Below are 17,189 nucleotides of genomic sequence, written 5' to 3'. Positions count from 1 at the left end.
TTCTTTTTTGCCCTTTTACCTTTACGGGCTTCGGAAGTTTGGGAAACCGGAAGTCTGAAATTCGGGCTACATGTATTGTGTCTGCTGAGCCTTTGCACATGTTACTGACTGCTCTGGTCTCAGGGAGAAATCACATTCATTTATACAAAGACGGACTGACAAATCTTTTCTTCACAATACAAATTTCCATTACAGTGAGATCATGTTTGGCGGGGCTTGAGACATAACAGAGGGCGTGGGGACAAGACTGATATTAATCTGTATAAAAAGTACAGCAAGATATCGTTCTAGATTTATCAGACAAAAGCAATCTGTATTTTAGTCAGTACAGAAATGCACCATTCAGGCACTAGTTTCCCAGTCAGTAAAAGACAGCAAACGCAATTTCTAAAAGTAGCCATATTGATTCAGTGAGGGGTCATTTTGGTCATTCTGTTTGTCAAGTGTTTGAATAGTTATGGTAATAATAATAATGCATTGGTCTTATATAGCACCCAAAGCTCTTCACAGTGCATTTTTCTTTCACTCCACCACACTCTCTTATGGGGGCAATGGCGCAGAAACATCAAACTGGAAGACGGAGCTCCATGGGTTGTTTTTTTTTTTTTGCTATTGACAGTCAATTACAGCTGACAACTTACGGAGGTTAACAATTCACTTCTTAAAACTGTGCTAAAAAGTCTGCAAATTAAACTACAAATTCAGTTACTTCACAGACACTTCCTTCTTTTTGAAAATTCATATCTAAGCTATGGCCTGGGGTCCAAATGCAGCCCTCAGACCCATTTCTTGAAGCCCTCAGGTTTCCAAGTGCAATTGACCCATATTTCTCTAAATAGTAATTTTAATTTTAGGCAAGTTTTTTTTTAGTCTACCTTGATAAAATGAATATCAAGTACTCAGTGTGTCCTTTAGAGGATCTTAAGAGGGATGAAAGTCTGGAGGCTCATTCTAACCTGTTATACTTTATTATATTAAACTATTATAAATTGTTCTCTGTATTAACCACTAGACTCTTTGTGTGTGGATATATGGGGACCCTTGATGAGAAAAGTTTGGACACCTCTGTTCGTGATCAAAAGCTACAAAAATCCAGTATGCATTTAAAGGGACAGTTCAGAATTTTGGACATAAGACCTCATTTCCTAGTGAGCCAGAGTGTTGGAGATGCATGGAGACACTTTTTTAAATATTCCATCCAGTCCTTGTATTTGCAGAGGTCGCTGGTGCTAGGCTAGTGCATGTTAATGGCCATAGTTAAGCCACTAAAAACAGTCTTACCCACTCTACAAAACACCCGAAGCAAACCTATTATAACATCGGACTGTCTATGTAAATGTCTGTGTTGATAGAATAATTTTAGAAGTAAAACCAACCTTGAATTTGAAGGATTTATGTCTGAGCAGCAGCAGCGAGTTGTACTTCCTGATATAACGCTTGGCATCGGCGGACTGATATATGAGAAAATAGTCCCTCAACATGCGACAATTCAGGCAATGCAAGGTTAGTTTTAATTTCAAACATTATTCTATCGACACAGACATTTACATCGACAGTCTGGCGTAATAAAAGATTTGCTTCGGGTGTTTTTTGGAGTGGGTAAAACTGTTTTTAGTGGCAGGCTAACTATGGCCATTGACACGCACTAGCTTAGCAGCAGCAATCTCTGCAAATACAAGGACTGGATGGAATATTTTAAAACGTGTCTGTACATGTCTCCAACACTCTGGCTCACTAGGAAATGAGGTTCTATGTCCAAAATTCCAAACTGTCCCTTTAAGATATTGTCAATGTTGCCTCCACTATAGTTTGATTGTAATTGTACATGAAAATTAAGAGCAAAGTAAACATGTCATTTTACAAGTTTATTGTCAAAAGCCATCTGCACTGTTTTCCTACTGCCATTTATTATTATGGTATTATGTTTAATTACACTGTCACGATGCCTTGTTCATGAGCATAAAAAGCTGTAATAATTCATGTTAAAAAAAACTTTATGTGGTATTCTTACTAAAAGTGTGTGTAGGGACAAAACATCTCATCTCTAAAGGTTCCAGACCAGGCCACTTTTCATTTTCATTTTCATGCTGTCTTTATAAATCACAAAATTGACACTGAAAGTCATAATAATGCATTTGATTTATATGGCGCTTCTTGCAATATTTTACTGTGCATTATTCACTCACTCCACATTCGGTGATTGTAGCTACAGCTGTCCTGGCAGAGACTGAATTTGACAAACAAGTAAATGCGGTTGTAAAATCTGGCTTTTATCATTTGTGGCTTTTATCTAAAATTAAACCTTTCTTATCTTTTAAATCATTTGCACATGTCACACACACTTTTATCTCCTCTCATTTAGACGACTGTTTCTTTACAGTTTCTTTCTCACTTACAGTAGGGCCAAAATTCTGCTGCCCGACTTTTAATTGGAACCAAAAAACGAGCACATTACCCCGATTTTAGTGTTGTTACACTGCCTTCCAGTTCGTTTTAGTTGATTTTGAGATGTTATTGTTTGTTTTTAAAGCTTTGAATAGACTGGGCCCACAGTAAGTTTCGAACCTCATCTAAATGTACACCCCCGTGTGCGCTCTGAGGTCCAAGGGCCAGCTCCAGCTCATGGTGTCTAAGATGAGACTTGAAACTAGGGGGGACAGAACCTTCTTTGTAAGCTCTGGAACAATCTGCCCCCCCTCGTCCGCACAGCCCCCCACAGTGGAGTGTTTTAAGTCTCGTCTCAAGACCCACTTTTATTCTCTGGCTTTTAACACTGCGTGAGTTTCCTCAAGAGTCTTTCATTTATTGTATTTATTTGACTGATTTACTGCTATTTTATGATTTTTATGGTTTTGCTTTTATTTGATTTGACTAGTTTTATTGTTTTAGGACTGACATGATTTTAGCAATTTACCTTTTTGTTGTCTTCATTTTATGATCTCTGTGCAGCATTTTGGAAACTGCTTTGTTTGTAAAATGTGGTATATAAATGAAGTGGATTTGGACTGACAGAAGCAAGGCTGGCAAACTGCACCACCAACACTCTCCACTTTCATACTAGGCCATGTGGGCAATGTGTCTTGCCTAAGGACACAAAAACCTGGTATTCCCAGCCGTCTTCCATCCTAGCACTAACCAGGCCCTGCCCCACTTAGCTTCTGAGATCTGGTGAGCTTTGACAGGTTTTTTTGCTCAAAGTCATGCAGTCATTTTTGTACTTACGCCTGCTTTAAAAATGAGACCTCGATTGAGCTGAAACATCCAGACAAATAGCCTGCTTGTGCATTCATCCCATCGCCACATTCCTGGCATGATCTGAATGAGTTTGAATTTCCTGCAGCCTGGATTGATCTGATGTTAGCTAGAGACAGTTTAGTCCCAAATCGATCACTTTCATCACTGACATCTCTACCTGCCAGAGTCTAATCATAGTTTTACATCAGGGAAGTGGCAGTTTGTAAAGAAAAGTTCAAATGAAAAGTACAAAGATACAAAAGTAGTGAGCTGATTTCTAAAAAAGAAATACTTCTATGTCATTAACAAAAAAATTCCATCCAAATGATGTGCAGTGCTGATTTACATGCAAGTGCGGCATTTTTCTGTCAGCTGAAACATTCATTTAACAAAATAATAGTGTTGCCTTGTATTTTTTCCTAAAGCCATTAGCATTAGCCCGCAAAGAACGCAATTCTGAATAATCCAGAGGGGGTCAGATGAGGTCGAGCCCATCAACCTCATTTATGTGAGATCAAAGCCTCACTTAGAGTCATTATTGAGCGTCTAAACCTTTTTGGTATTTTACCTTAGGTAACAATTAGACAGAGAGAGAGATACTTTATTGATTCTGAGTGAAATTCAAGTTCTGCTGCAGCAAAATTTCCACTGTGCTTCTCAGTGGCCTTTGCGTCCAAGTCAAATGTTTAACAGGAGGACTGGTCAGGGAGGGTCAGCAGATCCTGTGGAAAAGCCAAAAGTGTCCCTCCTCTGTGCCCTGCAGCATCACAACAGCCTCCAGGGGGCGCCAGGTCAACACAACAGGAAAGGCCTAACTTTCTGCTGTTTCGGTTGGTGACGAAAGGGTTCGTTCTCTAAAAGTGTTTCTTCTGTAAGGTCTTATGACACATTTGACACCACATATGGTGTAAAAAAAAACCTGTAGCATCGTGAATGTCTATAGCTAAGTTTCCATGGATACAAGAAAAACTATAATTTTACACAATCCACACTCCTTCATTTGTGTCCTTTGAACTTTACATACTGCACTTCTTAGTTGGTTAAATCCCATGATATGACCATGGTGGTAAGTTAAAGTGTTAAACTGACATCTGAGGCAAAATCTCAAAGACTTTCAGTAAAGATTTCCAAAGGTGTGGCTGTTGTAAACATTTAGTTGACCGTGATATTTATGAAACTATACTTAAATATCACTAAATAAACACGTTATATACTTATATACCTTACTTTTCACCATGCATTTGTATATAAAGGAGCTTTGATATGATGATGTAACTTGCATTGCTTAGCCAACTGAGTTACAGCAACAGGCAAAGAGAATTTTGTATCTATGAACGTCCCAGCAGATTTAACCAAAACCAGTGATTTGTCCCAGATTTATAAAAGAAATGACCCTGGTGTCCCTAGTTTTGATCAATCTGATACCTAAAAATAACCAAAACACAAAGAAAATACTGCCTCACGTGTCAGTTATGAATGGGCTGAGTGCATAACAATTAATTCTTAATAAATTCTAACTCTAATAAATCCTAAATTCTGCACTCGTTTCTTAATTTTATTACCACCACCAACCACCCAAAAAAAAAAAAAAAAAAAAATGGGGAAAATCTGGTCACCCTGTACTAGTTTATCTATGTGCCCATGTCCAACCAGGAAATAAAATTTACAAACTAGAAAAATATAGTCAAGAATCTTTTGTAAAATCATAAATATAACAATGTTTGAGCTACGTTGTCTAACCTGCCAGAAACACTTTAAGTTTTTCCATTCAATAAAACCCATCTCTCTCCTCCATCATTCATCCACCAAACTTGATGAAGTACCTGCAGATCGGTGACTCCGTGGTCGGTGAAGTTCAGCACGTAGATGTTGGCCTGTCCTCCCACGTAGAGCGTGTCAGTGCCCTCCTGGTGGTACATGCTGATGTAGTTCTCCGCTTTGCTGAAGTGGAACCTGGGGGGCTCTGCGGAGACAAAGATAATAAAGAGGTAAGTAATGAGCTGGCAGCCGTGGAGTTTCAGGTGGATTTATTGTTGTCTGATCCGTGGGGCTAAGGAGCTAAAAGTTTAATTACTTGGATGGAGGCAGACAATATCAAATTAGGCAAAACAGAATGGTGATTTGAACTTGAGGATTAAAAGGCTTTGTGAAGAAAGGTGTTGTGTCTCTGAGGGAGTGACGTCAATCTCGTCTTGTAACAATAGAATGTATAAAGAAATGGAATAAGGGAATGTGACGTCAACCGCAGTGTTCAGTTCCAGTCAAATGAAGCTCATGAGGCTTGCAGTTATAGTATTTGGAGTCAGTTCCATCACTGCAAAAATCAAAATCTAGTCAAGTTAAGATGCCTTGAATTAAGAAAGTTTTATCATGATTTGACAAGTAAAATGATCTGCCAGTGGATCAAGACTTTTTGTACTTAAAATATGAAAATACAACTTTCTACAAAAAAAAAAACAAAAAAAAAAAAAAACAAGTTATGGCACTTAAAATAAATAAAAAATAAATAAATAAATAAAACATAATTGAATGTTGTTTGACTTAAAAAAAAAAAAAAAATGAATAAAAAAAATAAAAAATAAACACACACACACACACACACTTTTTCCACTCTTAGATAATTTTACTTGTCAAATTGAATCTACTCAACTTACCTACATATTGTTTTTTTTTCCCAATGATATTAGGAATAGGACGTTATTTATCAACAAAATAAAAAAAATTAAAAACACCAAAACCATGAAGAGTGGGTTAATACAAACATTTTAAGGCCAAAATGATGAGGCTCACTGCAGCAGTTACAGAGTGTCGTGGTTTGTAATTGACGAGAAAATAATAATATGGTGTAGTCAAAATAGTGTTGGTGATTTTATTTACAGAAGTGTGCAAATTAGAGAGAAAAAAAAGTGAAAAATAGATATATTTACAGTCTGTAGCGGTCTTTAAACGCCAGGATGAGTGTGCGTGTGCATGTATATCAGCACTATGGACTCTTCCATCACACAGAGAGAGGGGTGACAATTTTTTAATGTTAAGTCAACTGGAGCCAGAGTCAATGGAGCCAGAAGTGCACCCATGCTCACTTCCTATTTGGAATGTGGCGGCTAGTGGGTTTGCTATGTCCATTTATATATACAGTCGCTTGTAGCCTAGGTGCTATCACTTCACAAATATTAATTGAAGATTCTCAAAATACGTGTTGTACTGATGTGTCATTTAATATAATTGAAGATAAAGCCTCGAGAAGTATTTCCATTTGGAATCAGTTTCTTGTATTCACTTTGATTTGCAAATGAGAACACTGAATAACAATAAAAAATGAGCTACAGTGTTGATACGGTGAGCAGAAGGCTTTTCTGTGTGCTGTTTGCCTGCCCAGCCAAAACCACATGCTTTGATAATACTAATTTGACGAAGACGAGTGGGTCTGGAACCGTGCCCTGTCTCCCCGATTTCAGATGGGCACGATTGACAGGCGGATTAACCGATAAGAGAAACGCATGGTTTGTTCGTATGTAAACAAACATGGCGGCTTATATGTAAAAAAAGGGAAAAAAATAAAAGAAGCCTGAGAAACAGCATTGATTTCTGCAGAATCAAGCAAAGCACCACATTGTGATTTTAGTGTCTCTTTCTTATTCTGTAAAGCACCTCGAATTACTTTATTTACAAATTGCGCTATACAAATAAACTAGCCTTGCCACACTTAAAAAAAAAAGCTGTATTGTTTTTCTCTATTTTGTTTTGAATTATGCAATCATTTCCAAATAATGTCTACCACATTTGAAAGACAAATGCTACAAATGAGCGGCGCTCCTTCACGCTCAGCGGTCCACTTTTAGACCCTCGTGGATTCAAACAGAATGTAGGAGGAACTGGTCGGTCGGGCAAATGTGGTGTAACAACTTTACTGGTGCACTGAAGACTGTAGCGGAGTAAATGAAGCTAAAAGCAATAGCTGTTAGTGAAGGCAATTTGGCCACGGAAATGCTTAAAATAAATGTGAGTGAAGTTGTGTGAACTTTCAAAGCACAGAGGAGCACTTCAAGATCTAAAGACAGAAAATGGAATTAGACTACGTTCAGACTGCAGGGCTTAATGCTCAATTCAGATTTTTTTTTTTTTTTTTTTTTGCGAGGTTGTTCACAGTTCTAATTAAATGCAACTTTTATGTGATCTCCAGTGAGAACTTTAAACCCCAAAAGTGTCCCGTATGCGCATTGGAGGACACTATGACGTCACATGCAGTGAACATGCCCAGTGTTTACAGAAGTAGTCTAAACGCAGGGCTTGTCTCCCAAAATTAGGGTCCAGTTCTTGGTAAAATGGATAGGTTCCATGTCCACGGCCACTTCGTTTGATTCTCTGGCCTCCTTGTCTCTGGCTCGCTGACTCTTTATTTTTCACTAACATTTGGAACCAGGCCTTGGACATTTCTTTGGCAAACATTTCAAAAACTGCCCGGTTCTGATAAGACTCCTCCAATTTAGCCTGAACACAGTGATCCCCCACAAATATTACTGAACTCACTAACCTCACTTTCCCTCCATTTTCTGGACTCCGAGTCTGACGTGTAGGTAGGATGAATGCGACCTGTCCGTTCAGATTGAAGTCGCATGTCAAAAGATCGGATATGTATCGGTTTTAGGAGCACATATCCAAGTGGTCTGGGTCGCATTTGAAAAAATTGGATATGATCATTAAAAGATCACATACAGGTCGCATGGGGGCCAAAAAATTGGATTTGGGTCACTTCAGGCTGCAAGTCTGAACGTAGGCTTAGATCACTATTAGGGGTGTGCAAAAATATCGGAATATCGATATATCGTATCGCTTAATGTGATGATACAGTATTGATATCGTGGGCTACTGTATCGATATTTCACCAAGAGTATTTTTAGGTGTGTTTTACTGAATTATTACAGCGTTACAGTTTTGTGGCTTGTGGAGTGAAAGGAAACTCACTTATGCGCCACATTTTACATTTTTACTGTTCTGAGGATTATAATGTTTGTGTTTCATATGACCTTTGCATAAGAAGTGATTTAACAAAGACTTTTAGTGTCACAGCCATGATTTAGCCTTTATTTTTTATTGAACCGTAACGAATCGATTTGAAATATATCATATCGAATCGAAAAAGCACTGTATCGAGATATGTATCGTATGGTGGCCTGTGTATCTAGGTATGTATCGTATCGGCAACTCCTTAATGATACCCAGCCCTGATCACTATATTATACAAAATTGTCTCTTGTGAGCTTTAAGTCATGTTAAAATGTTGTAACTTTCTCAAAAATATACCTGGAGCTGTGTTTTGTTTCATTTGCACATGTTTGAATATTCTTGAATTATTAGTCTGTCTACATTTCCAAAGCTCAAAATGCTCTGTTCCACCTTGTGATGTCATGAAGAAGTAGTTTTCAAGTTAACATTTACCTTTTGTTGAGAAGAGATTGGCAATTACAGGGCTTAAATTGTCCAAATGATTCTAGTGAAGATGTATGAAGTTTAAAACACAGTTGAAAGTAGAGTTTTTCACAGTTTTCTATTTGAGAGAAGAACCTAACCTAAATATTCCGAGTCTGTGTGTTAAACATGTGTAAATGAAACAAAACACAACTCCATCGTTAATTTGAAATCACTCTGTAGATCCTTTTCTACCTTACAGCACCTGAAAACAGCCAGCTCCTGTCGGCTCTGTGTAATTGTGATCACTTCGGTAACACGTCTTCCCTGTTCACCATGTAATGAGCCCCCTGATTGACTGCTATTATCATACAGGTGTAAAGCGTTTAGCACTCAATTTGACTCTTGCAGAAATTGTCAGATCAGAAGGGTGATGCTAACCAAGACTGGCAACACTATACAGTAAAATGGGAAATCAATCTACATTCATACGTATAGGGAAGAAAGGCTATTACATATATTACAAAACGCTATGTAATCAATAATAGTCCCACTCAGAATTATATCTGTGCAGCCAAAAAGTTCTTCTCTCAAACAGAAAACGCTCTCTTCCACACATACATCTTCACTATTGCCAATCTCTACTGAACAAAAGGTAAAAGGTCGTTGCTAATTTGAAAAGTGCAGCATCATGACATCACAAGGTGGAACAGAGCATTTTGAGCTTTGGATATGTAGACAAACTAGTAACAAAGGGTTAGTCAAACATGTGTGAATGAAACAAAACTCAACACCAGGTCTGTTTTTAAGGAGGTAACAAAATCATAACCTGGCTTAAAGCTCACAAGAGTCATTTTTTGTGTAATAAAGGACCTTTAATGTGCGTGGATACAGTGACAGGTGCCTTGTGGTCAGATCTGGTTCGATCTGGTCACCACTGGCTCGGCTCTGTGTGTGCTTAAACAGGTGGTCTTTGGGACAGTGTGATGTGAAAGCAAAGGTCAGTGTGGGAGTGTGAACATCACTGTAGTGTGGGCCAGACCCATCACTCCACAGACTAAACTCATTTGGCATTTACTTCTGATTCACCAGTCCTACATCGACCTACACTTGGACTGGAGCTCCTGAAAGGCTGCACATTCATCATACAGTGGATACACTATTATAGAGTGATATGAAGGGCAGGATCCAGCAAATATTGCCTATGTTATAGCAATATTGGTAGCCTTGATGTTTCTATGGCAACAACAAGCTCTGGCAAGCTATTACTGACCCCAGTAACCTGTATGCATGGCTACAATAACGAGGCAGTTAAGCCATGCTCTCAAGAATGTAATGGACTGTTCTTTTTACATACAGTCTATGCTCCAAACTGTGGCACATATAATGCAATATTAACAAATGTTATTTGTGCTAGAAGCAAAGCTCATTATGAGGTTGCATGGCAACAGGAGGCCAAAGCAAATCAAGAGCAAATGACAGTGAGCATGTGAGCTATAGCTCCCTGTGTAATCACAGGTCCCACAACAATAAATTAAAATCAATAATTCCAGCCAAAGGCTGCGTGCATTTAGACCATTTCTTATTGCTCTGCTCTCCTCATTTGTTCATTGCTCTATTGCAATTCTCTTAGATTAGAACAGGAAATGGAAGTGTCTTGCCTAGAGACACAAATGCAGTAGCCTAAGTGAGGGGCAACTTTCAGGCCACTGTGGCCCTTCTCACCTCTTCAGAAACACGTGTTCTCTTGAATCCTTTCTGATTTTAAATTTTGTTCAATTATAACCAGTTAGAGTGATCTGTCTAAGGTGTAATGGTGCTGCCCAGAGCCTCTTGAGTGGCTGTGCAGGTTGTTGTGCTGGAGGTGAAAGTCTTAAAGAGGTGAAGTCCTAAACACAGGTGCTGAATAATGCACACTGAGCCTGCAGATTCCCTGTATCAGAGGAGGGCAATAAAAACAGCCCCGTGGAGCAGGCACTAACGCTGATGGTTAGTCTGCCCGAGCGAGTGGAACATATCGCTGTAAAAAGCCCTTGCTCAGCACTTCCTCTCAGACACACCACTATCCACAGCGCTGCTCTAAAACGCCTTCTTCCATTTTTCTTAGCACATTTACAATTGCACCCAGAAGTAAAAGTCACTCCCATTCACTGCCATCTTCGCGTGTTTTGACATCTGAGAGAAAACCTTGAATTTTTTAAAAGGTCAATGGCTCCTCAAAAAACAAGAAAAACAACCATAGCCTTGTATATTATTTTTTTCAGCTTGTTCTTCAAAACGCCTTAATGAATCTGGGGCTGGTTCTAACTCTCCCTGTGGTGCTTGTTCGCCTCAGAATCAGTGTTGAAAAGTCAAATTGTTAATCACGCTTTGGAAACGTGCTAATTAAAAAAAAGTAAAGGCCCTGCGGTAATTTCGCCAAGATGTGTGCTACACGACTAAAGCTGGCTGAAAAGCCTAAAGAGGGTTTTAACATTCGGATCTCGGCATCTTTTGAATGGGGTCTCCTTTGAAGCTGTTTGTACACCAGCTGTTTTCCCATTGATGTTTGCTTCCTTGACATGCAAGATGTTTTGAGAGGGTCTCTTAAAAACACGCTTTTGACTAATACGCCTCAGATGTTGTAGCTTCTTCAGAGCTTTTCATTGATGTCTCAGGGTTGTTGTTGAAGGTCATCAAAAGAGTTGGTGAACTTCACAAATTGAGCTGGTATTTCGAAAGGAGGCCAGCTGTCTGTGCTGAATTAGCCCCTGTCTGTTAGACTGGAGAGGAAGGGAGAGTTGGCGTGACCTGGGTGAAGATAAAAGCATTTAATGGGGTGTTGCTAGGCAGATTTCTCATACCCTTTGCATCAATTATTCAAATTAAAGGGCCCATATCACACTATTTTCTGATTATGTTATAATGTTGTTTCCTCATCAAAAACACCCGGAATTGTGTTTATTTCATTCACACATGTTTAACACACAAATCCTGCCCATTTAGGCTTATTCTTCTCAAACAGAAAACACTGTTCCACCTTGTGATGTCATGTGGTACTACAGGAAGTGCTCCAATGTGTTTTTAAACTCCATACACCTTCACTAGAATCATTTGGGTGCTTTAAGTTCTGGAATTGCCAATCTCCGTACTGAAGAAAAGGTTAAAAAGTAACTGGTAATGTCAAAACTACCACTACATGACATCACAAGGTGGCACAGAGGATTCTGAGCTTAAATGTGTTACTCAAACTTGTGTGAAAGAAAAGAAAACACAACACCTGGTATGTTTCTGACGTCACAAGAGGACATTTTTCATAATATAGGTTAAGTTACATTAGGGGTTTGTGCTAAAATTATGAAAGATCAATCATGATACTAAATTTGATGATGTAGTATCATTACTGTGGGCTGCTGGAACATATATATATATATATATATATATATATATATATATATATATATATATATATATATATATATATATATATCATATTTTTTGGTACACTTTATTTTATTTTGTGACAATGCTACAGTTTTTGATGTATGTTCACAGAATCGTTACCTCTGGTGTCAAACTTCATAAATACTGCTGTATTTACTTGACATATTCTACCATGTTTTAATGTATAATCTGTTACCTCATGTTTAACCTTCTGTGTTCATTCCATGCTCCACACATTTTGAATCATTTGGATGACCCTGGAATTGCAATCTCTGGAGGTAAAAGGAGTTGCTTTTACATCACAAGGTGGAACAGAGCATTTTGAGCTTTGCAGACTAATAAACCAAAAATCAAGCATGTGCAAATGAAACAACACAACTCCAGGTGTGTTTTTGAGGAGGTAAGAGCATTATGACATGGCTTAACGCTCACAAGAATCCATTTTGTGAAGTATAGGCTCTTTAAACACAAATTCACTGGCTTCACTAAGTATCTGCCCATAATGAGACTATTAAGATGCACATAAACATCTTAGTATGACTCAAATTATAGTTTCCGTAGTAACACACCTAACGTAATACATACCACTCAGGCTATTGCTGCCTGTTTACAGATCAGCTTATGTAAGCTTAAATTTCCCATTCAGGACATGCCCCAGAACAAGCTGCTGTGAGTCAGTTCTAATAATTGAATGCATCTGAAATAAGAGTGGATACTAGAATTGCCTCTTATATGAAATACTACACTTGGGTGGACGTGTGGTTCTTGTGCCAAAAAAACTAACTCTTTGAGCAAAATTTTAAAGGTGCACTATGCAACTTCAAACATGGAGGGTCAGCAATATGCTTCACTGAATGGAGATGTTATATCTTTGTCTGGAATGTTCCACTGTAGTAATCAGGTTGGCGCCACCTAGTGCCTCCACTTAATTTCTCTCCAGCAACTAGGTCAGGAATCAGGATACACTAGACGGTTTGCAAGAACCTCTGAAGTTGCAGACCACGCCGGCCAATCAGTGAAGAGCTGTGAAGTCATGACGTCAAACTCAAGCGCCTGTGTGGGTCCCTTTTGTGGAACAGCACAACAGTAAACAAAGCGGTCAAGATGGATGGAGCAAGCCCGATATTCTGTGTTGGCAACAATTCCCGAGATGGATGATTTAAAGCCGGAACAAAGAGAATGTTTGGTGAATTTTATCAAAGGGACAGACGTTACTGTCCTTCTTCCTACGAGATTTGTCAAAAGCTTAATATACCAGTTAGCCCCATAAGCAGTGCATTACATACGTCACAACCAAATAGCAGCGACTGGTTAAATTGAAAAAGTACCCGCCTACCGTCGAGCGAACGAATCCTAATGCTGCGAGGTCAGACGGTGCAGACAGTAGGGCATTAAATGGTAAATGGTCACATTTTTATATAGTGCTTTTCCACCTTCAAGGCACTCAAAACATTTTACAACAAGGAACCACTCACTCATGGTGTATGAATGTGTGTGTACACATTCATACACCAGTGTACGCAGACACCGGGGGCGAGGTAGGTTAAGTGTTTTGCCAACCTGTGGGATTTGACGACTCAACTACTGATGTTTATGTCGCGAGCAGGATTCAAACTGCCAACCTTCAGATCATTGGACAAACATTCTACCAACTGAGCTACTGTCGCCCATTACACACATCTCCCTTGCATTTGTTCAATTGCAGGTGTTTTATAGCTCAAAAATACTGTAAAAAACATGACTTCTTAGTATTTACAGGCTTGCTTCTCCATAGATCTGACCATTAACAATGGGAACCCATTGTGATTACCAAGTTTATTTACATAATGTGGAATAATCAAGGCAAAACAGTAATATCTCCATGGAGACAAAGTTACACAGTGCACCTTTAAAGCATAAAAGTGCCAAAACTAGCTATAAGTAACAGTATTTTCAAAAGATGTAGAAAGGGGTAGTCTTAAAAGCACACATTACTGCCAAAAAGTATATAGTTTTATCTTTTTTAAATATATATACATAGAATTTGATATGTATAAGCACTGTTCAGTCTAATTTCTCTGTCACAAATTGTTACAATGTGGAGTAAAAGGCGTTTTATTGGAAAAGATAAAAACGAAAGTGAGGTACATGACATGCCCTTTAAAACGTGCCATTCAACTCTTTCACATCCTCTTTTATTAGTTTTCAGTAACAAATCCAACTTGTCTTCAGTTAGCTGGAATAAGACAGAAAGCTCTTGAAGCGGCTGTGTACCCAGTTTTGTTTGTGTAGTTTAGAGAAATTTGTTTTACAGAACACTCGATCAGGAAGTGTGCTGTTAGTGTGCTAGTACTTGTAGCTCTGTAATAAATTTGATGTGTTTTTCACATTTTGAAGACACTAAAAATGACATTCTTACATTCACCTCTCCACAGATCTGACCTGGAACTTGATCTTGTTTGGTCTCCATGCAGATAGAAAGGTTTAATGCCATACTGTGAAACATTCCAGACAAAGTAATAAAATCTTCATGAAGAAAAGCGTGATGGGAGTTGGGAGGAGAGGAGCGGGACAGTGAGGCAATGAGGCAGAGTTGGAGAAGCAGTGAAACATTGGAAAATATAAAGACAGAGAAATAATTAGGCAAATGACAGTCAACTATATAAAATTATGATTTAATATGACTTAAAGGTGCATTGTGTAACTTTTCTGGTGGTGCATGAAGTTGTTAATGCCATGTCTGGAATGTTTCACAGTGGCCAAGTTTACATGATGATAAATTCTGTATTAATTGTTCTGAATTAATTAGTTTGGCAATTAAAATATTCTCCTTTGAGTTTACATGAAAATAATAATTCTTTATTGAGGGTTGCATGGAAAGCATGTTAAATCGCTTTTATTTAATTCCGCTCAGCGTCTGGGGGCGGGGAAGGGTTCTGATTGGACAGGGACACGAACGTTTTTACATCTACCGAAAGAAAACACACACTTCAGCTGCTACCGGCTTTTTTGTCATCTCCGTTTGTCATTACGCCACGGACACAAAGCAGCAGATGGACAATTCTTTCATCACACTTTACGTCTGTCAGTTGAGGAAGGAGAAGGGAAGAGCGTCAGAGAAGGGAGGAAGACGACAAACTGAGTCAACGGTGGCTCTACCTCAGCTCACTCCTACGTCCCGCTCACAAATCCAAAGAGACGTGGATGAAAGTTCAAAGCCACATCATTCGGATCGCAACAGAAGGGCAACCAAGTGACTCTTACGGCCCCAGAGCTTCAGTTCTAATTTGTTTTGTATGTTTTACTTTCTTCTGCTGGCTGTCCTGATTCCTGCTGTGAAAGCCCTGTTCCGTGATTGGTGGGGTTTGTCTACTCCCACCTCACCTGCAGCCACCGCCCCCTATTTAAAGAGATTGCCAGCGTCTGTTAGGAGCTGCAGTCTGTTATTTCGTGTGTGTCTGTTTCTCTTTAGTGTCAGTAGTGATGTTGAGATGAAGCCCCATGAAGCACTGAAGCGTTCCATCCATTTGCTCGACTCTTGAGCCGATGCTTCAAGGTGCTTCATTTGCTCCACTGCGCCATCAAGTGGCCAAAAAATATATATAACAGGCAGAGCGATAATAGAACAATCAACATGATCAACGAGGTTCTGATAGAAAGATTTATATTGAATAAATGAGTGATTAAATATTTGAATGTTTGTGATATCAACATACAAAGTTTGAATGTATTAACCTGGAATCTGTGTTCACGATATAAGATAAGATAAGATATGCCTTTATTAGTCCCACAGTGGGGAAATTCCAGTGTTGCAACGCACTATTTCAGAACAGCAGGAAAAGGTAACACAGATAATAAATAATAGCTTAAAAATAATTTAAAAATAGACTTAAAAATAATTGCACATGGTTATGATTGACTGGTACATGTTCAGTGTTAACAGTGTTTGTTGTAAAGTCTGACAGCAGCAGGAAGGAAAGACCTGCGAAACCTCTCCTTCACACAGCGAGGGTGAATCAGTCTGTCACTGAAGCTGCTCTCCAGAGCAGACAGAGCGTCCTGCAGGGGGTGAGACTCATGGCCCAGCATAGAGATGACCTTAGTCAGGACCCTCCTGTCCCCCACCTCCTGCACTGAGTCCAGACGACAGCCCAGGAGAGAGCTGGACTTCTTGATGACCTTGTCCAGCTTCTTCCTCTCCCTCTCTGTGATGCTGCTGCTCCAGCAGACCACACCGTACAGGATGGCTGATGCCACCACAGAGTCATAAAAGGTCTTCAGGAGTGGCCCCCCCACTCCAAAAGACCTGAGTCTCCTCAGGAGATAGAGCCTGCTCTGGCCCTTCCTGTACAGTGCATCTGTGTTGTGAGTCCAGTCCAGTTTATTGTTCAGATGAACACCCAGGTACTTATATGAGTCCACTCTCTCAATGTCCCTTCCCTGGATGTTCACTGAGAGGGTAGTAGAGTGACGTCTGCGGAAGTCCACCACCATCTCCTTGGTCTTCCCTGCATTGATGATGAGGTGGTTCTGCTGACACCAGTCCACAAAGTCATGTATTAGTCCTCTGTGCTCCACATCATTATCATCCTTGATGAAGCCAATGATGGCAGAGTCATCAGAGAACTTCTGCAGGACGCAGCTGTCCGTGTTGTGTCTGAAGTCTGCAGTGTAGAGGGTGAAAAGAAAGGGCGCGAGGACAGTGCCCTGGGGCGCCCCCCACACTACCAGTCAGGAGGTCAGACACGCAGTTCTTGGATCTCACAAACTGGGGCCGGTTTGTGAGGTAGTCCAGAATCCAGTCTGCCAGGTCACAGTCCACACCGGCAGTCTCCAGCTTGTCCCTCAGGAGCAGTGGCTGGATGGTGTTGAAAGCACTGGAGAAATCAAAGAAAAGAATCCTCACAGTGCTGCCGGGGTTCTCCAGGTGAGACAGTGAGCGGTGCAGCAGGTAGATGACGGCGTCCTCCACTCCGATTCCAGGCCGGTACACAAACTGCAGCGGGTCCATCGCTGAGCTCACGGTGGAGTGGAGGTGGCCAAGGACCAGTCTCTCCAGTGTCTTCATCAGATGGGATGTTAGAGCCACCGGCCTGAAGCTGCTGAGGTCTTTAGCGTGCGGCGTCTTAGGCACTGGTACCACG

General features: G+C 39.9%; 1 protein-coding gene across 1 annotated transcript in view; it reads right to left on the bottom strand.

The window, feature by feature from the left end:
* Nucleotides 1-17,189, bottom strand: part of si:ch211-113g11.6 (uncharacterized protein LOC559008 homolog) — a 225,038-nt gene that overhangs the window by 192,929 nt on the left and 14,920 nt on the right. Inside the window, exon 2 of the mRNA XM_055163474.1 lies at nt 5,058-5,197. Within this exon, the coding sequence (XP_055019449.1) occupies nt 5,058-5,197 (140 nt within the window). The remainder of the gene's footprint in view (nt 1-5,057; nt 5,198-17,189) is intronic.

Source organism: Boleophthalmus pectinirostris, unplaced genomic scaffold, assembly GCF_026225935.1.
Source record: "Boleophthalmus pectinirostris isolate CB_2022bp ecotype Guang Dong unplaced genomic scaffold, ASM2622593v1 HiC_scaffold_6, whole genome shotgun sequence".
Classification (NCBI taxonomy): Eukaryota; Metazoa; Chordata; class Actinopteri; order Gobiiformes; family Gobiidae; genus Boleophthalmus; species Boleophthalmus pectinirostris.
This window is presented reverse-complemented; position numbering and strand designations above follow the sequence as displayed.